General features: G+C 42.8%; 1 protein-coding gene across 1 annotated transcript in view; it reads left to right on the top strand.

Moving 5' to 3' along the window:
- Window positions 1-22397, top strand: part of MAU2 (MAU2 sister chromatid cohesion factor) — a 33278-nt gene extending 10881 nt beyond the window's left edge. The window contains exons 7-19 of the mRNA XM_015813454.1: window positions 1381-1536; window positions 2496-2642; window positions 4633-4723; window positions 5754-5857; window positions 6942-7019; window positions 9835-9900; window positions 10787-10870; window positions 11563-11612; window positions 14179-14256; window positions 16096-16207; window positions 18932-19022; window positions 20130-20257; window positions 22282-22397. Of these exons, the coding sequence (XP_015668940.1) occupies window positions 1381-1536; window positions 2496-2642; window positions 4633-4723; window positions 5754-5857; window positions 6942-7019; window positions 9835-9900; window positions 10787-10870; window positions 11563-11612; window positions 14179-14256; window positions 16096-16207; window positions 18932-19022; window positions 20130-20257; window positions 22282-22356 (1260 nt within the window). The 3' untranslated portion in view covers window positions 22357-22397. The remainder of the gene's footprint in view (window positions 1-1380; window positions 1537-2495; window positions 2643-4632; window positions 4724-5753; window positions 5858-6941; window positions 7020-9834; window positions 9901-10786; window positions 10871-11562; window positions 11613-14178; window positions 14257-16095; window positions 16208-18931; window positions 19023-20129; window positions 20258-22281) is intronic.
- The last annotated feature ends 4658 nt before the right edge of the window (window positions 22398-27055 follow it).

Here is a 27055-nt window from a genome sequence, read left to right as displayed (position 1 = left end):
TACCTAGTATAGTGTGTATAAATCAGTTGCAAGCGATTGGCATGGAAGGTATAAATTGTAATGCTAAGTTTGGTGTTGCACATACAGGAGAACCACTGAGAAAGAGCCATCTTGGAACCTGTAGTTGAATTTTTACCTATTTCCGTTCTAATTGGGCTACCGTAACTTATTTTTGATGTTGTTATTTTTGGTATGTTCTTTGGGGTTATCTCGAAACGATGAGAAGCCAAGTTAAGCACCAAACTGAGGACTTAGAAAGAACTCTCCTTCCCACACTTAAAACAGGTAGTCCTCAACTTACAGCCATTGGTTTAGTGACCATTCAGAGTTAACAACGGCACTGGAAAAAGTGACTAACGACCGTTTCTCACACACTGACAACTGTTGCAACATCCCCATGGTCACATGATCAAAATTCAACCACTGGGCATCTGGCTCATATTTATGACAATTGCTGTGTCCCAGGCTCATGTCATTCCCCCTTTGTGACTTTCTGACAAGCAGAGTCAGTGAGGAAGGAAGCCAGTTCCACTTAACCACCCTGTGTTACTAACCTTAATAACTTCAATATTGGCTTAACACAGACATGTCAAACACAAGGCCCGGGGCCCGGATGCGGCCCGCGAAGTGGTTTCATGTGGCCCGCGAAGCCATCCTGGAAACAGTGAAGGAACGGCCCCCACTGCCTTGGCCCTGGCCCAGGCCGTCCAGGAGCCAATGTACAATTTTGTGGTGGCCATCTATGCTGCAACGCATTCAGTCTTAGCTCCACAAGGATGTCTGGAAACAGCGAGGAACCAGCCCCTGCCATGTCGGCCCCGCACCCTGGGTGCATGCTGGGGAGGTGTCACCCTTTGTGAGGAATGAAGAAATGGACCATGCCTTGGCGCTTGCCCCGATCCCACCCACTTCTGCCAGAGACCCTCAGATCTGTCCCACTCCTGCCCAGGCCCCCACAGGCACCCTTGACGCGAACAATGTAGAGCTGGCCATGCCCACCCTGTAGGCCACACCCACTCCATCCACGCCCACCCAGTAGGCCGCACCCACCCTGGCCACACACACACACACACCCCGAGGGCAACCGCAGTGCTGATGCGGCCCTCAATGAAATTGAGTTTGACACCCCTGGCTTAACAGGTTTGTGGCGAGGAAGGTTGTAAAAAAATTCACTTAATGGCACTCTCGCTTAGCAAGAGAAATTTGGGACTCAGTCGTGGTTGCAAGTCGAGGGCTACCTGTGCTACCTTTTTGTTTTTCTCCTTCACTTGAGAAGATAAATCCAAGACGAAGGAAGCCTGAAGCTGGAGAAGAAGATGCGCTTATCAAGCGTTCTGAAACTTCAAGTCATTTCTTTCCTTGTTCCTTTCTCCTGGATAGCTGCTCCTCATGGAGAGGAAACTGCAGGAGGTGCATCCACTGCTTACGCTGTGCGGGCAGATCGTTGAGAACTGGCAAGGGAATCCCATCCAGAAAGAGTCATTGCGGGTCTTCTTCTTGGTCCTCCAGGTGACGCATTACCTGGATGCTGGTCAGGTCAGTGGAAACAGTTCAGGGGACCTTCCATGATAGAAGATCCTTGCTCGCAACCTAAGAGCAGGTAGTCCTCGACTTAACAGTCGTAGTGGAGCCTCCCCTTTACAGCCCTAAGTCTGCGGTGGGTGTAAAGTGGATCACCCACGTGACCGATCCAATTTTATGATCTCTCTCTTTTTTTTTGTGGCAGTTTTAAAGTGGCCACTGTAGTCACGAAGGAAATGAGTCCCAACCACTATCTGGCCTGGAAAATCTGGTTGTAGCTTGTTGTAATTGTAAATCGAGGCACCAGTGTGACCGGACCTTTTTTTATTTTTGACATTTTTCATAGCGGTCATTAAATGAAAGGTATGGTTGTTAAGCGAACCCGTGATTCCTAGTGGGTGGGTTTTTTGGCCGGAAACCAGCAAAAAACGTCGCAAATCGGTGTCCTGCGACTGCAGGATGCTGCAGCCGATCAAGGTAAGCAGGTTGCCAAGCACTCAAAATGCAATCCCTTGATTGCTACGGGGGCACATTTTACGACGGCTGGAGGTACTTTATGGGCCATAGAGCACCTGTTACGAGGCTGTTGTAATGCCAAACAGTTGTAAAACGACAAGTCGTAAGTCGAGGACTACTCTAGAATAGAATCACAGAGCAAATCTATGAAGGAACGATGAGTGGAAGAAGATAAAAAAATGAATGTAAGCTTGACAGGAATCTTCAGAGATCTTTAATGTTCCATCATTAGAGAAGATGAATGGAGAAGAAGAGAACAGCCCTCAAAATGTATGGTTGACCTAGGACGGGTGGGCAACCTTTATGACTCGTGGACTTCAACTCCCAGAATTCTGGCTCAGGAATTCTGGGAGTTGAAGTCCACGAGTCATAAAAGAGCCAAGGTTGCCCACCCCTGACCTAGGAAGTATGGCGCCTTTGATTTGGGCGTCATGTTTGGTTTTGACTTTGTTCCTCAGGTGAAGAGTGTCAAGCCATGTCTAAAGCAGCTGCAGCAGTGCATCCAGACCATCTCAACTCTTCACGATGATGAGATCCTGCCCAGCAACCCTGCAGACCTCTTCCATTGGCTGCCCAAGGAGCACATGTGTGTGCTGGTTTACCTGGTGAGATGCTGCATCTGATCTTGCCAAAATAAGTTATGCACCGATCCATCCAACGGGGGCTTTTCAGGAATCAGGGGCTGAGGAAATAGTCCTTTCCACATAAAGAAGGAGCTCCCTATTTCTCCTTTAACCTCATCATGGCAATATCCCAATCGCATCGCACTCCAGTCAGAAGCACCGAGGTGCTTCCAGGTTGAAAAGATGAGCCGGTGACATTACCGTTGCCTGGGGGACACCCAGTTGGGGGCTTCATTCATGTCCCCAGCAGGAGCTGGAGCAAAAGGACGGGAGCTCACCCTGTCCCACAGCAGCCCTCGGGTCTCAAACGCAGGCTTGCTAACTTCCAACCCAGCGTCCTAATCACAGGATCCAGAGTGCTCCTCTAGTATCCTAATTATAATTTCAGTAGCTAGCAGTGTTGGGGTGCATTACTGGCTTTTCTTTCCTCTGGGTGATTTTGGTTTTCGTTTAAAATGTATTCCAAATAATTGATGCCTTCTGTTTAATTACCAACATTTCTAGGCAGCATGTGGTGAGAAAGACCTCAATGGGTGGCTTTGGAAAGCCACCACTCATGTTAACAGACCATACTGAGCCGAATGGGCTCACAAGATGGCAAGGTTTCCCAAGAGCATCATAACTCATTGATAGAGTCCTTTCTTTCCTTGCAGAAATGTCCCAGTTTTAGTCCCGGGGCTTTCAGCTAACAGAATGTCTAATAGCAGAGGGGTTTTACTTCTGGAGACTTTGGGGAGTTGTTATCATCAGGTATTGTCAGCATTGGCTAGATTGGGGGTGTCCAACTGTGGCCACTTTAAGACTTGTGGACTGCCAATCCCACAATTCTCCAGCCAGTATGGCTGGCTAGGGCATTCTGGAAGTTGAAGTTCGTAAGTCTTAAAGTGGCCAAGGTTGGACACCCCTGGACTAGAGATGGTCTAATGGTCTAACCCAGAGATCCCCAACCTTTTGGGCACCAGGGACCAGTTACGTGGAGAGAGGTTTTTCCGTGGACTGGAAGGGGCGTGGTTTCATGTGCTGCCTGCATCCCACGGATGGGGCTTTGCTTGTTTGTGTGGCCCGGTTGCTGGCATGCCGCGGCCCAGTACTGGTCCATGGAGGGGGTTGGGGACCCCTGGTCTAACCTTTAGATATCAGGAATTCTGAGATAGTGGTTTGGAAACAGTTTTCGGACTTTAGCTTAAAACTGAAAGAAATGAAAATGTAACCTTGGGATTTGATGAGTAGAACTGTTTTTAACTTCAGAAATATTTTGTGATATGGTTTACTCTACTTGCATTTCATGCTTGTATCTGTACTAGAGAAAGTCGGAAGTTAACCTTTTGTCCTTTTCTCTCTGTACCACCCAATTTTGTTTTTCCTGCTTTCCCCTTTCTTTTTCTTTTTAAATCATTTAAACCAGTGTTTCTCAACCTTGACAATTTTAAGGCATGTGGACTTCAACTCCCAGAATTCCACAGCCAGCAATGCTGGCTGTGGAATTCTGGGAGTTGAAGTCCACATGCCTTAAAATTGTCAAGGTTGAGAAACACTGATTTAAACCATCTCCTCCTCCTCCTCCCCCTCCTCCTCCTCCTCCTCCTCCTCCTCTTTTGAAATTCGATAAAGTTTTATTTTGTTTTATTAACAAAAATCACCCTGTAATATTAGTAAAGGCGTAGCTTTCTGTTTTTTGTACATTAATTGTATCCTTGGTGAGAAGGCTTTTTCAGTGAGGACAATTTGGCAGGGCCATGTGCCCTGCTGTAAGGAAGATGGATGTGCCTGTTGTAATTGCGCAGGTGGCGTGTCAGCATGGGCATTCACAGTGTTGCTAACTGCATGTTATATCATTTAGAACTCTGTCCTGTCTTTGTTTTCCATGTAAAACTAGTAATGTTAATTTGCAGCAGGGAGAACATTGAAGCAATTTGTTTCAGGATTGCAAAATGATCTGCAAAACAAATGTGGGGTTGTTTTTTTTTGCCAGGTGACTGTGATGCATTCGATGCAGGCTGGATATTTGGAGAAGGCCCAGAAGTACACCGACAAAGCCCTGATGCAGCTAGAAAAACTCAAAAGTGAGCAGAGTAAACTTCTTTGGTGTGTGTTTTCACAGAGATTCTGTTCTTGAATGCCCCGACTTGCATGCTCCATTTCTCTCTATTTTCCCTTTTACATTTATTGTTGCTTTTTCAGAGTACTAATGTCCTTTTTCAGCGTTTCTGAACACTGTTCTTGGTTTTGGCTCATTCAGAGTTGCATAGTTAGCCAAGATCTTTTCTGAACTTAAGGAAAGGAACCAATATCACTTTGCTTTTCAATTTAGCAGTGCCGGAAAGAATCACCTGATCCTTGTGGCAGGATCTTTTTTGGCATATTTCTTCTACCTTGCACTGAGGGAAGAATAGGATAGAGCAGGGGTAGTCAACCTTGGCTCTTTTATGACTCGTGGACTTCAACTTCCAGAATTCCTGAGCCAGCTAAGCTGGCTCAGGAATTCTGGGAATTGAAGTCCACGAGTCATAAAAGAGCCAAGGTTGACTACCCCTGGGATAGAGGGTGTTTTTGCCAGCCTTAGCTTTAGCAAAATGCCCCATGTTCCCAAGATTTTTGAGCAATTGCTTTTATAAGCTAAAATATTACTGCCCGCTTCAGAAAAACAAAGGTAGTTTTGACTTATGACCGTAATGGAGCTTGCCCATTACGGTCATAAGTCACAACAGTTATAAAGCGGGTCATCACATTCACCGATCTGATTTTACAACCCTTTGTGTGGTGCTTCTCAAGCAAACACCTGAAGTAAAGGCTGGTTTTGGGCTAAAAAAAGTCATAAATTGCGGTCACGCAACCACGGGACCCTGCAAATGGCCACAGATTTAGGCCAGTTGCTGAGTACCCAAAATTGGTCACATAATTATATGAGAAGGGGGAGATTGGATGTCAGAACTTCCGAACCAGGTTGTAAATACCTTTTTGAGGGGTGTCCGTCATAACTTCGAACAGTCACTAAGCAACCGGTCTTAAGTCGACAACATTCAGCTTGGCTGAGCTGTTCCCTTTCTCCTTTTTCTTTTCTTTTCCTGAACTGCATCATTTCTTTCCTTCCAGTGCTCGACTGCAGCCCCATCTTATCATCTTTCCAAGTCATCTTGTTGGAACATATCATCATGTGCCGGCTGGTCACAGGGCACAAAGCTACAGCCCTGCAAGAGGTAAAGACTTGCGTTGCTTTTAGAATTAGGGTTTCTCAACCTTGGCCATTTTAAGGGCTGTGGACTTCAACTCCCAGAATTCCTCAGCCAGCCATAGTTGGGAAACACTGCTTTAGGTTATTCGGTGTCCTTTGGAACTGGTGGTGGTGGGAACAGATGGATGGAGGCTCAGCTGAAATCACCACTCTTTGTGGTTGTTGAAAAGGAGATAGTCTTGGAAGCCTTGGAATGTCACTGCCACAATTATTCTGTCAGGCAATTTCTCCTTAGTTCTAGGTTGCTTCTCTCCTTGGTTAGTTTCCATTTGTTGCTTCTTGTCCTGCCTTCAGGCGCTTTGGAAAATAGCGTGACTCCCTCTCCTTTGTGGCAACCCATTACATATTGGAACACTGCTATTAGGACTAGGGTTGACATGATAGCGGTGTTCCAATATCTCAGGGGCTGCCACAAAGAAGAGAGGGCCAACTTATTCTCCAAAGCACCTGAAGGCAGGACAAGAAGCAAAGGATGGAAACTAATCAGTGAGAGAAGCAACCTAGAACTAAGGAGAAATTTCCTGACAGTTAGAAGAATTAATCAGTGGAAAAAGCTGTCTCCAGAAGTTGTGGGTGCTTCAACACTGGAAATTTTTAAGAAGAGACTGGACAACCATTTGTCTGAAATGGGATAGGGTCTCCTGCTTGAGCAGGGGGTTCAACTGGAAGACTTCCAAGGTCCCTTCCAACTTCCAACTTATTCTGAGAGCATCCAAGAGCCACGAATGGGCTTATTCTGGCCATTTTCAGCATTGCAAATTATAGGTAGCTTTTGTAAAGCATGGTGAAATGAAATGAAAGCTGGCCAAAGTCCCACAGTGAAGTTTTACCTGATATGTTTTCTACTTGAGGGGGTGGGATGTTGCAGCATCAGGAAAGCGATTTTACAAAACAATTAAGCAATCCCCAAAGTGCAACTGGAGTCAGCAGTTGTGTCAGAAAAGTGGAAGGCAAAGAAAGGAAGTGAACCCTTCTAGGCTGGGTAAGTCAGAAGCATCGTTGAGAATCACCTCGGATATTAAGTCATGTTCTCTTCTGTTTGCGCCAAGATTTCACAGGTATGCCAGCTCTGTCAGCAATCTCCCAGGCTGTTTTCTAATCATGCTGCTCAGTTACATGCTCTTCTGGTGAGTATAACTTCCCAGTTCCTGAAGTATACCACGATGCCTGTAAAACTAGGTTTTCATGAACCTGTAGAATTTTATTCAGTGTGGGGAAACTGGAGTTCCCTTCATTGAAAAGCTGCCAGTTTTCAAACAAATGGAGCCCCACAAGGCTTTAGAAACAAGTACAGGCAGTCCTTGACTTACGACAGGGGTCTTCAAACTTGGCCCTTTTATGACTTGTGGACTTCAACTCCCAGAATTCCTCAGCCAGGCACACGTGCCTGGCTGAGGAATTCTGGGAGTTGAAGTCCACAAGTCATAAAAGGGCCAAGTTTGAAGACCCTTGACTTACGATCACAACAGGGACCAGAATTTCTATTGCTAAGCAAGGCAGCTGTTAAGTGAGTCACACCCGATTTTACGAACTTTTTTTTTTTTGCCATGGTCGTTAAGCAAATCACTGCAATTAAGTGAATCATGCCATCCTTAAGCAAATGCAGCTTCCCTCATTGGCTTTGCTTGCCTGAAGGTCCCAGATGGCAATCCCATGAGGCTGGGATGGTACAGTATGGTAAATACTTGCTGGTTGCCCAGTGCCTGAATTTTGATCATGTGACCGTGCGTGTGTGTGCTACAACGATTGTAAGTGCAGGATGGGTTGTAAGTCACTCTTTTCAGTGCTGTTGTAACTTTGAACAGTCACTAAACAAATGCTTGTAAGTCAAAGGCTACCTGTACCTTCATTGAGCAATTCAGTTGTCCCAGCATAAACAGGAGAGAAAGAGCTTCTTAACTTGACTATTCCTCCCGTTTTCTAAGGCTTTGGCCTTGCTGTGAATTTGTTGAAATTCTTTCAGTTTTTATAGATTGGGTGGACAACCATGGCCCTTTTATGACTTGTGGACTTCAACTCCCAGAATTCCTGAGCCAGCATGGTTCCCCACTCCTACTATAGATCAGGGCTTTTCAACCTTTTCACCCATGGTACCACTTTTAGGATATGGCAATATTTGAGTACCACCAGTTGCCTAGCAAGGTGTCAAAAACTTGGTGACCTCCCCCAAAAGGAAAAAAGTGATAAAGTACAGGTAGTCGTCAACTTACAACAGTTCGCTTAGTGACTGTTCAAAGTTACAACGGCACTGAAAAAAGTGCCCCCCAAGCCACAGCCGAGGAAGACACCTGCCTGCCCACCCGCCCACACTCTTCCTCCTGTCCAAGGTTTTCATTATTGTGAGCATTTCTGTTGAGGATTGGCAGCGGGGGTGGGGTGGGGGTGTTTGGTTTTTATTCCCCCCATCTGCTGGGTGATTGCAGCAGGTTTTAGTCACTTCACATGACCCTGGGACACTGTGACCGTCATAAATATGAATCAATTGCCAAGCATCTGAATGTAAATCACAAGACCCTGGAGATGCTGCAACATTCCAGCTGATCGGCACTTCTTCTGGGCTCAGCAGAAGCGCCAGGATCAGCGCTGAGCTCCAGCTGGAGCCTGGTGCTGATCCTGGCGCTTCCGCTGAGCCCTGACAGCCCTGCAGCTCCAGCCATCTCTGGCTCAGGCTTGTGCGGTGCTGCCACCGGTTCAGCTCATTCCCCTCCCCCGCTACCACTTTTCTAGGATGGCCGCGTACCACCTGCCAGGTGCCAATGTACCACAGGTGGTACCCGTACCACAGGTTGAAAAGCCCTGCTGTAGATGAAGAGGGCCTTCAATAAATCCTCCTTAATCCATGTGAGCAGGGATTTAGGTGGACAGTTTTCCCCAGTTATCTGTGCTGTGTGTACACGCAGAAGCAACATTTCTATTGAGATTATTTCGAAAATGCTCGAGTTTCCTCCTCAGGTCAAGAGGATGAGCTTGAAAGGAAGTTGAGGATAAGGTTAAAAGGCCGGGAATAGGAAAATTCAGATTAATATCATGAATGTTCATTGAAGTTACGTAAAGAAGAAGAAACAGATATGAATTGCTGTAATGAACTCTATTGAAGACCAACACTGACAACAGAAGGATTTAAATGAAATATTTAAGTGGAGAAAAAAGTAGGGCAATATCATTCCGAAGCTTAATGCCATGTTACAAGGAGAAGGAATATGTTTATTTCTCTTCTGGAATTTCTGCTGCATTCTCAGATGGGAAGAGAAGTTAGATTCATATCTGCTAAAGCATACAGGTAGTCCTCGACTTACGACCACAATTGAGCCCAAAATTTCTATTGTTAAGTGAGACATTTTGTTAAGTGAGTTTTGCCCCAGTTTACGACCTTTCTTGACACAGTTGTTAAGTGAATCACTGCAGTTGATAAGTTATTAACCTGGTTGTTAAGCGAATCTGACTTCTCCATTGACTTTGCCTATTAGAAAGTCACAAAAGGTGACCACATGATCCTGGGACACTGCAACCGTCATAAATAGGAGTCAGTTGACATGAATTTTGATCATGTGACCATGGGAGTGCTGCAATGGTTAAGTGTGAACAGCAGTCATAACTCGCTTTTTTCATTGCCGTTGTAACTGAACAATCAGTAAATGAACTGTGGTAAGTTGAGGATTACCTGTACTGAACTGTGAATATACTGTAGATCAGGGGTCTTCAAACTTGGCCCTTTTATGACTTGTGGACTTCAACTCCCAGAATTCCTCAGCCAGGCACGCTGGCTGAGGAATTCTGGGAGTTGAAGTCCACAAGTCATAAAGGGGCCAAATTTGAAGACCCCAGCTGTAGATCTATACTGGGAACAAAAATCTACACACCATGTACACTTTCCACCCTCCCTCCCCCACATTTTCTTAATTACCAAAATATTTTTTCTTGAAATGCTGTTTTCCATTTAAGGGGCTGTACTGCATTTCTGTGAACTGCATGGACAACGCAGAAGCGCAGTTTACCACAGCACTTCGGGTAAGGTTGCACTCAGTATGGCAGGGGATGTCAAACTGGTGGCCTCTGGGCCGGATGCGTCACGTGCAGGCCACGCCCACCCCGGCTCTGCTAAGGCAAAAAACCCGTCGTGATACGTCACGTGACGCGATCAAGTTTGACATTCGTGCAGCATGGCTTTCTTCTTTTGTTTTGTGCTTGTGGGTACAAGTCTGCTTTTCAAATAATACATTTGATTAAGCAACTTGGCAGACTCCTATTGCTGTGAGCTATACAGGCAGTCCTTGGCTTAGAGCAGGTGTAGTCAACCTTGGCTCTTTTATGACTCGTGGACTTCAACTCCCAGAATTCCTGAGCCAGCTAAGCTGGCTCAGGAATTCTGGGAATTGAAGTCCACGAGTCATAAAAGAGCCAAGGTTGACTACCCCTGGCTTAGAGCCATAACTGGGACTGGAATTTTGGTTGTAAGTCATAGTGGTTGTTAAGTGGAAGCATCCATGTGGTCGGACCTGATTTCTCAGCTGTTCTCAAGGCATTTAAGTGAATCACATGGATGTAAGTTGAACCTTGCAATTGTTAAGCAAATACATGGGCACTGTTTGCCAGAAATGGGCAAAATAAATAGCAAGTCTCAGTCACATGACCCTGGGAAGCAAACTGCAGCTGGTCATAAATGCCCAGCTGGTTGCCAAGTCCTTAAAATGTGCTTATGTAACCATAAGGGAGCAGCACAACATTTTTAAAATGGCTGGAGGTGTTTTACAGGCTATAAATCACCCTTTCCAAGGATGTTGTAACTCCAAATGGTTGTTAAACGACCAGGCGTAAGTTGAGGATTACTTTATAAGAAGGGGAAAGTACTTTAACCTTTTTTTTGTTTGTTATATATCTGTTTTCTGTGCTGTAGCTCACCACCCATCAGGAATTGTGGGCTTTTATCGTGACGAACTTGGCAAGTGTCTATATCAGAGAAGGAAACCGGCATCAAGAGGTAAATGTCCTGGCTGCAGTATTGGGCTGTAAGTGAAATGTGAACATTTGGCTGCATCATATAGAGCACAACAGAGGGGAAACAAGGGTTTACTTTATCCATGTTGTTCTTAAAAAGTCATTTCATGTAAATAGCATCTTATGCTTTAACGTCTTTTCCTACACTTAGGTGTTCTTATGTCTTTTGTCTTCTTCTAAACTACAGCTCATAGAACAGTTCCAAATTTGCATTAGTGCGGCTTAGAATTTAGTACATAGTTTAGTTGTGAATAGAATGTTTTTATTTTATTTGCACAAAATATGAATCATGTGAAATCATCAGAAAGCCAGGCAGGCTGGTTTGTAAATGTGGAAGTCCTTTCAGTTTGTAAAAATAGGCTGAATCTGTATCTGAGAGAGAACTTTTGGCTTCCTCAGACAACCTCTAAGCCAGTGTTTCTCAACCTTGACAATTTTAAGGCATGTGGACTTCAACTCCCAGAATTCCACAGCCAGCATTGCTGGCTGTGGAATTCTGGGAGTTGAAGTCCACATGCCTTAAAATTGTCAAGGTTGAGAAACACTGCTCTAAGCCCAGGAAGCCTTGGAGAATGTTCACATGATAAACTGCTTGGGTCAAACTGCCTTTGTCCTGTATGATTTTAACATGATTTTAAAAACTAACTAACCTTCTGATGTCTTTCTCCTCTCCAGCTTTATAGCTTGTTGGAAAGAATAAACCCAGACCACAATTTTCCGGTGAGGTAAGTGAATCAGTAGTTCCCATTACAATATAATATTATGTAAGCCATATAAAGCCATTATATTGGATGGCTTGAAATGATTCTTCGGCATCAGCAGTGCTTTTAACTGTTGTAGGACTCTCTTATTTCATGAACCCTCTTATTTCATGACAACATTTTTATATGCCTGGAAATTCAGATAGGCAATTTGATCACCAACAACAGTAACCGATAGTGGCCCCAGTGGAATATTTAAAACAATATAGTATGCCTTGTCAGTCTGCACTTCGATCCCTGTGCCTTCTTTTTAGTTTATTAATTACATTTACATCCTGTTTTTCAAAGAACAGAAGTGACATGCACATTCTGATATGAATAAGGAAAGAATAAAACTGAAAACCTGAATAACCTGAAACAATAAAATGGAGCGCGTAATCTGAAAGATGGTGTTTAAATGTGGTGTGCTTCATAGTCAAAATTGAGAGACTGTTCTCCCTGGTAGAAGACTTTCTGAATAGGCCTTTGAAACTGACCTCAGGGCTTGGATAGCTTCAGATTTTTAAGGCACGCTAAAGCAAAAGAGATATGAGTAATTTGACAGGAAGGTTGTGTGACAGTTGCAGTTCATTATTCTCATCTCTCTACAAGTCCTCTGCTCTTTAAAGAGAAAAGTAATAGAGGCAGACTGTGTTAAACGGTACATCATCAGTCAGGCTGCAGACCTTGAAACCCACCAATTTTTGCCTCCATTCCAAGTTTTTCAAAACTTTTGTGACCCCAAAACAAGCCTGTTCCAATTTGCTGGACAGTTGTATTTAAGGTCGAACTAGTTTAGCAGCCCCCAGAACATACGTAGTACGTATGTACACACATACATAAGGGGTCCTTGGTGCTCTCTGAGCTTGTTTTCTTGCAGACGTTTCATTACCCAAACTAGGTAAGATCATCAGCATTGATGATTTTATCTAGTTTGGATAATGAAACATCTACAAGAAAACAAACAAGCTCAGAGAGCACCAAGGACCCCTTATGTATGTGTCAATCCTGAGCTACAAATATTCCCCTTGATTAATACATACATACACTCATTGTCAAATTTATGTGGCTGTCCATCTCATAAAAAGTGACTGTGGGAGGCACTTAGTAAAATGATAAAAACAATAAACATAATTATAAAAAAAAAAAACTTCGGCTTCCAGCACAGAACATCCCTTGAAATTATTTGCTTGGAGATGGAAAGGTTTCACATAGAATGTTTTATTCTATTTGTTCCATATATGCATATAGATGTGAAGGGCTAATCGCTTTGGAGAGGCAGAGAAGCATAGAAATTGGGTTTCAGCTACTATTCCCATTCAGCTTGAGAAAAGCAATGCCAGTGGCACAAGGGGCAAAGAAGCAGTGGGCATGAGGAAAGGAAATAGATGACAGGAGCAAGAGTGGGCCAGTTGCCTCTTTTAGAAATAGGCTATGAGGCTAAGAGACACTATAGAGTGCCCAGCCTTTTTTGGTTGGTGGACTGGAGGGGAAGAGAGGGGGAAGCATTTTATGTGCATGCATACACAAACGGGGCCACGAGCATGAGCAACGCAAATGGGACAGTACTAGTGTCCATGTGATACTAGCACTGCCCTGTTTTTGCCACGCAAGCGCTAGCACCTCCCCGTTTTTGCCACGTGGTGCCCCGTTTTTACCATGCAGTGTCCTGTTTTTGCCGTGTGGGACCCCGTTTTCACCGTGTGATGCCCCATTTGCATAGCGGCAGCGGTGCGAGTGGGGGTGAGCACATGCGCACTTGTGTGTGCACTGGCCAGCCTGTTCCACGGCCCACTGGCCAGCAGGCCCCGGACCAGGAGTGGGCCGTGGCCCACAGGTTGGGGGACCCCTGCTCTAGAGACATTTCCTTTAGTGCCATCAGCTGCTTATGGGCAGCAGCCTGCCTTGTCTAGGCTGATGCTGTATGAAGACTCAGCCAGCTTAGTTTCATGAAGGATTTGATGTAATGTTGATAGCAGGTTGTGATAGGTAATCTATGTGTTGATAAGAGAGATTCCGTAAGGATGATCTCATTGAACCAACAAATATGGCTAATTTTTGCCTGGCCTTCTCCTTACATGTATCAATTCAATAGGAATCCATATTCCTAAATCCAGCATTTTATAGATATTTTGTAGAATGATGGCCCAACTTTTGTGGGCCAGTCTGACAATAATGTTTGAAAGTAAAGTCTAAATACTTTGAATAACAGATCAGTTGATAGGGGTTCACTGGTAACATACAATTGGCCAGTTGGAATGCGTGATTTCCCCCCTTGGGCTGTTAATGCTTAATAACAATAATAATAAAAAAGTTGGAAGGGACCTTGGAGGTCATCTAGTCCAACCCCCTGCTCAGGCAGGAAACCCTATACCATTTCAGACAAATGGCTGTCCAGTCTTTTCTTAAAAACTTCCAGTGTTGGAGCATTCACCGCTTCTGGAGGCAGGTTGTTCCACTGGTTAATTGTTCTCACTGTCAGGAAGTTTCTCCTTAGTTCCAGGTTGCTTCTCTCCTTGCTTACTTGCCTCTGTGTCTACTCTGTCTCCAGCTCTCACTGTCTTCGAGCTGCCGCTTTCTACATCCGAGGGCTGTTCTCCTTCTTTCAAGGAAGGTACAACGAAGCCAAGTGAGTCACAAAGCATTTCCTCTTTTTAGTGAAAAGACAGGTCAAAAGCGGGATTCTGCTCAGTTGCACTGCTATTTGATAAGACCTAAAAACTCTGTTAAGACTCTGCTTTATCTAAGCAGAAAGCTGCCTTTTTGTACTGAATCATCTGAATGAGCGCTGTCCCCTTGTCAAGTTATCTGTATGGTTGCCAGGAATAGGGTTGCCAGGTCTGCTTCCAAAAAATAGCGGACAAGCGGGGGGGGTGTGTGTGTTAAGTAATAAAAAAAGTAGACTGTACAGCTTTAGATTACATACCATTTCATCATAAAGCTTTTGAATAAAAAAAATGTCCACTATTTTGTGAAAAAAAATGAACATAATGTGAAAAAAGCGGACTGTCCACTCAAATAGTGGACACCTGGCAACCCTAGCCAGGAAATCCCCCCCCCTTTCTCTACTCTATCATCTTGAGAGCTTCCCCAGTCTCAGCACACTAGTAGTGGCCAAAATTGTGGAAACCTTTTGGGAAAAGTGTACAGTAAAAATGCCATCTTTGGTTAAGTTTCCACCAATTTTTCTTCTAATTTCTTTATCACTGTAGCCTTGTTCACTTAATAATACTATTTTACATCGCTTTCTGGGCAACCAGTCAACTCTTTGCACCATTACTTTAATTTTATTACGTTTTACAAGCTCACTCAATGAAAGAACACAAAAAAACCCCAACCAACTTGATAGCGATCACATCACACACTGACAAATGTCCTCCTCTCAGCTTCAATACATGACATCAATAACTGAATCCTACTGTGATCTGATTGGCTCATGGCCAAAACAAGATGACACCCGATTGGCTCTCTAAAGACTCATGCTCATTGGCTACAATCAGATGAAGGAAAGCTACCTGAGATCGACCTAAGCAAGTTGTGCTTCCTTTTTCTGGTTATTTGGCTATAACATTTCATGGAATACAGTACAGATAATTGAACAAACTATGTTGCATTACATTCTTGATTAAATTATCTTTCCATTGATATATAATTTTATGGTACTACTCCAAAAAAAGTGGTGTTATTAGCCATCAAACCTCAAAAATACACTTTTCCCAAAAGGTTTCCACAATTTTGGCCACTCCTGTATAGGTAGTCCTTGACCTATGATCACAATTGAGCCCAAAATTTCTCTTGCTAAGCTAGACAGTTAAGTGTGTTTTGTCCCATTTTATGACCATTCTGGCCACAGTTGTTAAGTGAATCATTGTAGTTGTTAAGTTAGTAACACGGTTGTTAAGTGAATCTGGCTTCCCCATTGACTTTGCTTATCAAAAGATCACAAAAGCTGATCACATGAGCCTGGGACACTGCAACTGTCATAAATATGAGTCAGTTGCCAAGTGTCTGAATTTTGACCATGAGGATGTTGCGATGGTTATATGAATGAAAAATGGTGAAAAGTCATTTTTTTCAGTGCCATTGTAACTTCAAATGGTCACTAAACGAAGCATTGTAAGTTGAGGACCACCTGTAATCTCTGTAGTTAACAGACAGCTCACTTAATTGCAAGTAACTGAACAAGTATAAAAATTAAACATTAGTAAAGCTGTCTGAATTCTGTTGAGATATTCATTATTGAAAGGATAAAATGCCTCCAGGCCACTACTTCATTATTAGTGCAGAGTCTGAGATTACAGTAATACAGCAACTTAAAGCTTCTTTAAAAAGCAGAGTTATAGATAACTATGGGAATGTCCAGATTGCAAATGAGGTGCTGAGATAGTTGCTGGAAGAGGCCAGTTTTTAGTTAAACCTCTTACATTGCCCAAAATGTTTTCTTTCTTTTAATTTTTTGTTTCGGTAGACGTTTTTTACGAGAGACACTAAAAATGTCAAATGCAGAAGATCTAAACCGATTAACAGCATGCTCTCTTGTTCTTCTGGGTCACATCTTCTACGTGTTAGGGAACCACAGGGTAAGTCATAAAATCTTTATCAGTGGTGTTGACTTTTTCTTTTGCCAATGAAATAAAAATGTGAAATTAATTTTAATGCAAAGTTTTGCCAATGTGCATATCAGTGAGCTGAAGGGTGGTGGTGAAAGTCATATGGTTAGCTGGAAAATTTGTGGCCTCTGTAGTAACTGAATCTTCAAATTGTGATTTATTTGTTTGAAGCAATGTAGGGCAATCACATGCATATACATACCAAAAATCCAAAAGCTTTCTGAGAAAATACTTGTAGCTATACATGTTCCTGCTTTTTCCCCCTTATAAAATGTGAAAGATTGATAATTTCTGTATTTCTTTGCTGTACACTAAATTATCCCACAAACACTGCCATTGCAAATAGTCAAACCGGTATTCTGGAAGAAGTGTGAAGTTGCAGTGAGAAATTAATTACAAATAATCCTCATTTAACGACCACAATTAAGACCAGCTACTCCATTACTAAGCCAAACATAGTCACTAAGAGAAATATCACACAATTGCAGCGAATTTACCTCAGTTCCACTGTGGCCATTAAGCAAATCCAATCAGGGTTGGTCAGCGGGCACCAGAGGCTTAGTCTTCCGAGCTTTTAGAGTCATGCTGGAGCCCATCTTCAGGGGCTGAAGACAACCTCTGGTGCCTGCTGACCAACCCAGATTGGATCCTGCAACATTATCCTGGGACATGTATATTTGCCTTTATTCATTAAGCAAATCACCCATGGTGGTTAAGTGGGACATTGCATGATTTTGCGATGTTACTACTAGCTCCTTCATTTACTTTGCTTGTTAGATGTAAGCTGTGAATGAATGGCACTTAACATAACTGCAGGGATGCTGCAGCCATTGTAAGTTTGAGGAGCAGTAATGAAGTTACTTTTTCAGCACCATTGTGATTTCACATGGTCACTAAACAGTGCAGTTGTTAAGCAGGGAGTACCTGTAATGAGATTAATTTAAGTCTCGTTGCGGTTGTTATCCCCATGCCTGGCCTGTAGGACTCGGGATGTTAGCCTTGCCTCTTTCGGCGAGACTAATGATTTTTGCTGCATCTTTGAATGTGGTGATGGTGACGAAGAACTAATGCAATCATAGTTGAAAACTCAATAAGAGATTATTCATCGTGTCCTGTCCTGTCTTGTTTTCAGATTTTCTTTCAGATAGTAGACAAATGTTTGAAACAGACTCGATTGATTCAAATCAGGCAAACCTTTCTGAAAGAGGCTGTTTCTTACTCATTTATGTATTTAGATAAAACTTTATTGAAAGGAAAAATGCATTGTTTTGCGGGGGGGGGGAAGGGAAATGAAGGCAACTGTCTGGGTAGGACATTTTATTTTATTTTATTTAAAACATTTATGTAGTCACTCAGCGTAAATGCAACTCTTGGCCTCTCCCAATCAAAAGTTAAAGCAACATATAAACTTTGAAACTAAATATATTAAAACATTAAAAATAACAAAAATCTGGTGCCAAGTCAAACTTCTAATGTGCAGGAATCTAATGCTATCCTATTAGCATTGGGGGGGGGGAGCCAGGTCTTCCAACCTTTATGGAAGGCTAGGCAGGTAGAGTCAGGGGTCAAAATGTTTCATAGGGCAGGGGCTGCCACAGAAAAAGCATGCTTCCTAGCTCCCATCAGATTATTATTGTTATTTATTAAATTTGTTTGCTGCCCATCTCGCTGTAAGGCGATTCTGCCTTGGCAATATTTAGGGGAAGGGACTTGGAGCATGCCCAGCGTAGCTGGCCTGGCGGGATGAGTAGATGGTCTTGGGGAAAGGCAGTCCCACGGATAAACTAATTAGCCATGGTGGCACAGTGGTTAGAATGCAATATTGCAGGCTAACTCACTGGCTCACTGCCAGGAGTTCGATTCTCATTGGCTCGAGATTGGCTCAGCCTCCCATCCTTCCGAGGTTGGTAAAATGAGGACCCAGATTGTTGGGGGAAATAGGCTGACTCTGTAAACTGCTTAAAGAGGGCTGTAAAGCACTGTGAAGCGGTATATAAGTCTAAGTGCTATTGCTATTTCTAACCTGGCCCTGTGCCGTATAGGGTTTTAAAGGTAATTACCAACACCTTGAATTGCACCTGGAAAGAAACTGGAAGCCGGTGCAGCTCACGTAATGAAGGAGTTACATGGGCCTTACGTTTTGGAAATTTACTAAGTATATAACAGTGATGGTGAACCTTTTAGAGACTGAGTGCCCAAACTGCAACCCAAAACCCACTTATGCATTGTTGAGTAACGGGTGGGTGTGGCCAATTGGGTGGGCGTGGCTGCGGTGGTAACGGCAGACTGGGTGGGACTAAAAAGTTCAATCAATCAATTCAAACTTTGCAAGATCTTTTTCTTCCTGCGAGAAGTTGAAATTAACTGATTGAACCTTTTTTTTTTTTTTTTTTGCACACGGCAGCGGAGGCCTAAAGCGAAAAGGTTTTATAAAACCCAGCTGAAGGCCTAGGACTGGGGCAACGGCACGCGTGCCCACAGAGAGGGCTCTGAGTGCCGCCTCCGGCACCCGTGCCATAGGTTCGCCACCACTGGTATATAATATGATTACCAAGAGGTTTGGCTGAACGGTGATAGATGGTGTCCTGCAAACCTGTGTTTGATTTGTATGTGGTTGTCCCAGTCAGTAAATTCAAGGAAACATAACCAAGTTCAATTGCCATATTTGTATGATCAAGACCGTTTTATCTCTAGGAGAGTAACAACATGGTAGTCCCAGCCATGCAGCTGGCCAGCAAGATCCCTGACATGTCTGTGCAGCTATGGTCATCGGCCCTCCTGAGAGGTCAGTTAATGCAGTGGACCATAATTCAATGGCTGCATTTGCACACTGTGATAAACTATTGTTTCTTTAATGATGGGCTATTGAGTAAACCACAGGGATTTGGGTTGCACAACATGCTAGGACATGAACCATAGTTTGCAAACCACATTGGCTAAATAGTCTTACATTAAGCCAGATCATTGATTTTGCTTGTCAGAAGGTGGCAGTGAAGGTTGCAAATGGTGATCACATGACCACAGTGCTGTGACATAGTAATTGTGAGCCAGTTGCCAAGTCCCAAGATCACGATCACATGACTGTGGGAACACGGAAGCCCAGTTGTTAGTACCACTCATTCAGCACCACCATAACTTTTCGTGGTCACTGAATAAGTGGTCTTTAAGCAAGGAGCACCTGTAGTTGGTTTTCCATTGAATATCATTTTTGTTTCATGCACTTACTCAGCATTCTCACCCGTGTCAACTTGGCTATTCAGAATATTAATCATAACTTGCATTGCCATCTCGACGTAACCCAGGAGATAATCGCTTGCTATAAAAGTCTTTGATTGTGATGCTTGTACTTCTTTTTATCAGGTACATTTTAGAAAGCCATGAATTCTTTTTGAAGAAATGGAAAGCGTAGCGAATTAGTTAAATAAAAATGCATTTAGATTCTAAAGTACTACTTCTTTCTTTAAAAAAAGCTATATATTGTCTTTTCTAATTCCTGAATGCTTTTAATCATATTTACTTATTATTAGAGCCGGTTTGGTGTAGTGGTGTTATATACCTGGTCTAGAAACCAGTAATGAGGTCTAAGTTTTCCTTACATGCTGTATGAAAGCTAACTGGGTGACTTAGGGCCAGTCCCTCTCTCTCAGCCCAGCCAAACTCACAAGGTTATTGTTGTGGGGAAAACAAGAGGTGGGAGGATTAGGTATGCTTGAGTTGACCCAATAGCTACATTTTTAAAAGGTATGATAACAATATAATAATATTTATCATTAATGTTATTTAATGCAGAGTACCGTTTGTGGGTAATTTGCTCCATAAAGAGGGAGGATGGGTTCTTCAAAGGAGTTGCAATCCTGTGTCTCTGTTTCTCTCTCCCTCCTTTCCAACGAAGACTTAAACAAAGCATGTGGGAACGCCATCGACGCCCATGAAGCAGCGCAAATGCATCAGAACTTTTCCCAGCAGCTGCTCCAGGACCACATCGAGGCCTGTAGCCTCCCAGAGCACAACCTTATCACTGTACGTTAGCCACATTTTTTTTCTTTCTGGCCCTTGCTTTCTGTATGCCAGGGGCGGGGAATGATGGCCCTTTTATGACTTGTGGACTTCAACTCCCAGAATTCCTGAGCCAGCATAAGTCATAAAGGGGTCATCGTTCCTCACCTTTGCCGTATGCCAACTTGAGTGGGTGCCATGGGGAAGCGGGTGGGAAAAGCAAAAGATTCCAGAAGAGAGATCCTCTGTCTCTTAGCTGCTCAAGTTTAATATGGTAGGTTGTCCTCGACTTATGACCGGCCACTTAGCAATCGTTCAGAGTTATGACAGACTTCTCCTACTGTCTGTTTCCGAAGTTCCAGGGGCTGCCCTCTACCCAGAGTTAAGTGACCGCACTTCGGCCACTCAACAATTGACCCTCATTTATATCCATTTATAGCATCTCATAGTCATGTGACCAGGTTTTACAGCGTTTTTGCTGAAATCCAGCATTTATTTCTGATTTTCGGCAAAATCGGGTTATAGCAAACCATTATGTCACTTAACAACTAACAACTGCCATGAAAAAGGTCATAAAATTGAGTCAGTCACATGGACGACCCATTTGATGATCACCACACCTTATAGCCGTGATGGGCAGACTCCATTACAGTCATAACTCGGGGACTAATTGTTTTGAAACCTTTAGATTAGATTAGATTAGATTAGATTAGATTAAATTAACCTTTATTGTCATTTTTTCCTGTGGGCACAATGGCACACATTAAAAATGAAATTTAGTTGCTTGCTCTCAAGTGTACACATACATAACACACATTTAAACATACTATATACAACATATGTATAGACCTACACCCTTACATATAAGTAACATATAAATATTAATCCTATAAAAATTAAGGTGGGACATTGTGGGCATTCTTTTCCCGATTTTTCCGCTGGCCTCGTTTTAGGACAGCAATAGGCTTAAAGAATACAGAAAGTAGTGGGTGGACTATAATTAAAACAGTACATTTTTGGTCTTTGGATGGAAATCAGTGCCTTCTGGGATTTTGTTGTTGTTAAAAAAACAAGCCAAAGCCAAAATGTGATTAATTGAAAGGCTTATTTAACAACATTTATCTGCTATCCTCCAAAAACTATTCCAACTGGGCAGATCCATATAAAAAAATGAGCAAATACTATAATGAAATCCAGTTTTATAATAATTGTAACAGAGTCAATTAATATATAGCTCACAGCAGCAAAATGTTGCAAAGTTCTAAAATTCACAAAATGTGAATGTTTTAGGAGTAGTTGGGGGAAAGCTTAAAAATCACAAAATTTTTATTATTTTGGAATTCTGGTTCATGGTTTTTGAGGAGTGTTGACTGAAATCTCTGCCCTATAGTTGAAAGGTAGTACACAAATTGAGTAAATAAGAGACCTTAATCTCCTTTGGATTTATTAAGCAGCTGAGTAGGGTAGGGTAGTAGCAGAGTAAAGTAGGATTGAGCAGCCTGGTCACCTAGGTATCTATGCTGTTTGTAAGCTGCCCAGAGTTGCTTGTTAGTGAGATGGATGACATATAAATGTAATAAGTAAATAAGTAAATCTAACCTTGTTCAGTAGAAGATATTTGTAGTTTAGGGTTTAACTGAACTTTATGCTCTCTGTGCATAGTTGTTTGATTGCAGACATTATCCAAGTAGGAAACATCATCATTTATATACAAATGATTTGCCCTTTCAGTGTTGATGGGAGTGTTCCTGATGGTTTCTTGATTGGGGTATTGTTTATTGTTTGATTATTGATCTGGTATTAATCTGGGTGTTAATCTCTGCTTATCTGGTCAGTCCTAGCAAGCACAGCAATAACGAGAAATCATGGAAATTGCAGTAATTTTCATGTTGTCCTTTGCTGCTTCAAAGCTGTGCGCAAATATTTCTGTGATATAAATTGTTTAAAACTTGACGTTTGTTTTAAAAGCAACATGACATTATCAGCTGAATCACCACACACCAGTCAATAAATATCATCTAATTCTTTGTTTTTTTTCCTGCCTGCAGTGGACAGATGGGCCCCCACCAGTACAGTTCCAGGCACAAAATGGACCTACCACCAGCCTGGCCAGTCTATTGTGAACCTACTATCTTCACTTGGGAAGAAGATGGAAATCATTTTGTACACTCAGCTTTTTTTTTTAACAAAAAAAGATGGGCAGCGAACACTTCTCCAAGCCCTCTAGGAGATGACATTGAGGTTACCTTTCTTAGACCCACAATTTGGCATGGCCTTTCTGAGCTCTTTTTTAAGGTTGGTGTGTGGGTGTGTGTGGGTGTGTGTGGGTGTGTGTGGGTGTGTATCACCTAGGTTGCAGGGATGTCTATGTAAGTAAACACACAGGGTTGTTAAGAGGCAGCCCTTCTTATTTCTCAGAATTTGGATTTGTATGACGTGGATAAAACAAGGGCCCCTTCAAATAAGATTTATTTAAAAGAGAAAGAATAAAAGAAATCAGTCCATATAATGAAGGTATAGGGAGGTTGGGATGGAAGAGAGAAAGCCAGGCCTGCCTCCTTGCTAATTAAAACCGCCCCTGAAAATGCCATGTGCCTATATTTTTATGAAGGCTCTATTGCCCTGGCATAGCTGGCCGGGGAATTCTTGGAATTGAAGTCCACACATCATAAAATTACTAAGATTGGCAAACGTTGCCCCATTTGCTTGCAGTATGGAAAGAACACAGCAAATTGGCTAAGTAAACTTTTGAGGTGTTACCTTCCTTAAGTCACTTTAGGGAACTTGGGCTCTGCATTCTTCAGGATTATGAGAATTCATATTGGAGCAAAGCTTATGCTAATCGGCCTCTGTCAGTGTTTAAAGTGCCTGTTTGGTCGCGTAAAAGGTGCATGTTTTTTTTCCAGGGTAATCCTTTGGTTTTTCCTCAAGACACATTGTCTATTTGGGTAAAATCATGATTTTTCATTCCCCCCCCCTTTGGGGAAGGCGACTTCACCTCTCTCTTCAACTCTTGGGTCATGAAGGTCTTTGGAAATGAGGACAAATGGCGGCTTGGAAAAACAGCTGGCCTGATGTGGATTTATGTGATTTCTTTGAGATAGGCTACATTCTGGTCTTCCAAGACTCTTAATTAGAATGTAGAGAGTTGTATCAGGTGCAGAATTCAGCTTCTGAGAATCTCGGCATTCAAGATCTTTGAATGAGAAAGCTTTTAGCCCCAATACAGGGGTAGGCAACTTTGGCTCTTTTATGACTCGTGGACTTCAACTCCCAGAATTCCTGAGCCAGCCATGCTGAGGGGAAAGGGAGAGGTTTCCAAGCTGAGCCATGCTGGCTCAGGAATTCTGGGAGTTGAAGTCCACGAGTCATAAAAGAGCCATGGTTGCCTACCCCTGTGGCCTTATAGCTGCAAAGATACACTTGAAAGGATATGGGACATAACTTCCCACATCACAGACTCAAAATGGGAAGCTTAAACAAGTTTTTCAATGGTTGGGGTAGAAATTCTGCGCCCTTAGCCCTCCCGTGGCTAGCAAAATGATCATGTATTATGCAAAGTACCTAATTTGGAATGATTATGCAAAACAATTATGCAAATGACTGCATAAATCATGTTACAGTAGAATCCAGCTTTTCGAACTACTTTTTTTATTATTTTACTTTTAAGGCAGGGACACAACCCTGCTTCTAGTGTGGTATGTGGCGTGTGAGTTTTAAAAGGAAATAGTTTTATCTTGTTACTAGCTCAGTGAGTTCTTATGGATTTTTTTAGCACTATTTATCATCTAGAAGCTATAACCAATATCCCCTTAATCATGTGCTCTTGCTACTTTCAAGAACAATGCAACCCAGTTCGTTTCTGATCTAGGTTGATGTGTAAAAAGAAAAGTTGTTTGTAATGTACTGGGAGAGAAATAGGGGAAGGAAAGTACAGGATAAGTAGTAACTAAAAGAACTGAAAGAGGAGGAGCTGGTATTCTTAAACTTTAATTTTGTCTATTATTTGGAATGTAGGTCTGTTTATAGCATTCCTTAACAGATCCTGGCAAAAAGCAGTTCCCACCCCTCTTTTTCCTTTTCCCTCAGAAAATAGCAACAAATGCTTGTTATTTCATGTCAGCACAGACTTAACATTTACTTACTCCTGAAGAAATACATTGTGCGTGATTTGGATCTTAAAAAAAAAAACTGCAAGGCCCCCTCTCACATCTATTTAGGATTTTAAAAAAACCCTCTGGAGTGCCAAAAATGTAGGGTTGGGGTTGGTAGGGAAGGCGTCGAGAAGCAGTTAGATCTGTACAATTATTTACCCTTTTGGACGAGCTGATTCTCCCAGTTTTCCCACTGCATCTTTAAACTAGATATAAATAAATCTTGAGTCGGAAGGCAAGAAGCTTAATTTTTTTTTTTTTTTGACAAATCTTGGATGAAAATGGGTTTATTCCTCCAGTCCGTAATTCAGGGATGTCTGTTGTCCATATTCCTAGGCTCGCTTCTCTATGTATAGTTGAGGGACAGAAAGCTATATATTTTCCAATTAACAGATTTTCCCCCCTCTTCCTAAGCAGTGTTCAGCCTCCAGAAAAGAATTGCTAGTGCATATGCAGTCAAGGTTCGTATTTAGAAAAGACTCTCTTTCCTACATAAAACCAAAAAATAAAAAATATTTCTTACCGTAAAGACGCAAGACGCGCATCCTTACAAACTAACCTGGACAGACCTAAGAGGCCTGATAGATTGAATCTAGCTTTCAGGATGCTAGCAGGATGTCCTTGTTCAAATACACATACCTCATTTCCTTCTCAGCCCCTTCCCAAAGAATATACCCCTTGATATACGCTGTCCCATCACCTTAGAAATCTGCATTTTGGCTCATAGAGGGTGGGCAATTAGATCACTGAACTTGTGATTTTGCACAGTTGAAATGTGGAGTCTGCCAACGTGTGTGTGAGTTCTTGCTGTTCACACTTCTGAAACACCTGCAGCTGTTCATTAACACTCTTTATGAAACAGATCTTTTTATGTACTTAAAATGTGTTTTAGTAAATTTGTACAGTTTTGTCTTTTAGCCTTTTTTTCCAAAAAGTGTTTAATCTTTCTTAATAATATGTAAACATAAAAAAATGTACAGGGGGAGTACAGTTTTTGTCTTGTTTTCAGGCTAAATTTTCTTCCTAATGCCGGGTGAGAAAATCTCTGTGGGAAGCGTATCTTTAATTCTACACAGAGTTGTATATCGGCCACTAAAGGCAAGAGCTATGGAAAACTTCATATTTAAAATATTTTTACAATGTGGTTGTGCAGGTATGCAAAAGAGGAGAAAGAAAGAAAAATGTACTCCCAATTAGAATAGATCTAAAATGCTAATCTTGTGCCCATAGTTTGCTTTGGGGTTTCCCCCCCCCCCCATCACTTGGCCTGATCAGCATTTGCTTACATACTTTTTGTGATATTTTAGTGGTTGAAAAAAAAGTATTGCCAAATTGTGCAGGGGAGGGGGGAATAAAATAGCCCCAGGATGCCATCATTACTTCTTTGAATCTAATGATATAAACTTGACAGCAGGTAAAAAAAAAATCCGAAGCAAGTAGAGGTAGTCCTCAACTTATGGCCACAGTTGAACCCAAAATTTCTGTTGCTAAGTGAAACATTTGTTGCTTTTTATGACCTTTCTTGCGAGAGTTGTTAAGTGAATCAAAAGTTAATAACATAGTTGTTAAGTGAATCTGGCTTCTCCGTCGACGTTGCTCGTCAAAAGGTCACAAAAGGTGATCACATGACCCCGGGACACTGCAACCGTCATAAACATGAGTCAGTTGCCAATCATCTGAATTTAGATCACGTGACCGGGGAAATGCTGCAAAGGTCATCAAGTGTGAAAAATGTCATAGGTCAGTGATAGCGAATCTTTTAGAGACCGAGTGCCCAAAAACTGGCCACGCCCCACTCCACCCCCTGCCCCGCCCCCACCCCACCTGCCCGCAGGGCCACTCACCGCCTCCAGGGCCCGCCGCAGATCGCCCAGGCAGCCCAGCAGCGCCATGGCCACGCCCTCTCCCCGCGCCCTGCAGCATTAACTGCGCGGTGGGGCGTGAGGGCAGAGTCTTGTCTATGCTGCCTGGCTGCCATGTCCTTGGCTGCGCTGCTCCGCGTGGGCCACGCTTGGGGGTGACTCTCCTCCAGGGGGGCTGATGCTGAGGGGGTCGCGGGGGGAGGCAAGGCTGGGGCAGTGGCATGAGTGCCCACAGAAAAGGTTCCGAGTGCCGCCTCTGGTACCAGTGCCATAGGTTCACCACCACTGTCATAAGTCACTTTTTTCAGTGCATTGTAACTTCGGTCACTAAGTGGACTGTTGTAAGTCAAAGACTACCTGTACCATCCTTGGAAAAAAATCTAGTTTGGGGTTTAAGACTTGTGGACTTCAGCTGCAAGAATTCCTCAACCAGCATGGCTGGTTGGCTGAGGAATCCTTGGAGTTGAAGTCCATGGGTCTTAAAGTTGCCAAGGTTGGACACCCCTGATCTAGATCTTAATAAGTCTGAAAAAGTACTGCTTGTTTGGACAGTCTGTATTGTATCATGTGACAGCTTGCAGTGGGAGATGACTTTGATTGGGCTTACCTAACCTTGTACTTCCAGATGTGCAACTTCCATTATCTCATGCCAGCACATGTCCAAGGGGAGCCAATCCACTCTTTCGCCCTCTAAATTATTAACATGATGGGTTTCATTACATGGGTAAAAATAGTCCTCAATTTATAACCGTAATTTAGCCTGCAATTACGATTGCAAATCTTGCTTGGCACATGACTGACCCAAT

This window comes from Protobothrops mucrosquamatus, unplaced genomic scaffold (genome assembly GCF_001527695.2).
Source record: "Protobothrops mucrosquamatus isolate PMUCROS unplaced genomic scaffold, P.Mucros_1.0 scaffold157, whole genome shotgun sequence".
Classification (NCBI taxonomy): domain Eukaryota; kingdom Metazoa; phylum Chordata; class Lepidosauria; order Squamata; family Viperidae; genus Protobothrops; species Protobothrops mucrosquamatus.
Note: the sequence above shows the minus strand (reverse complement) of the source record. Positions and strands in the feature narration are given on the sequence as shown.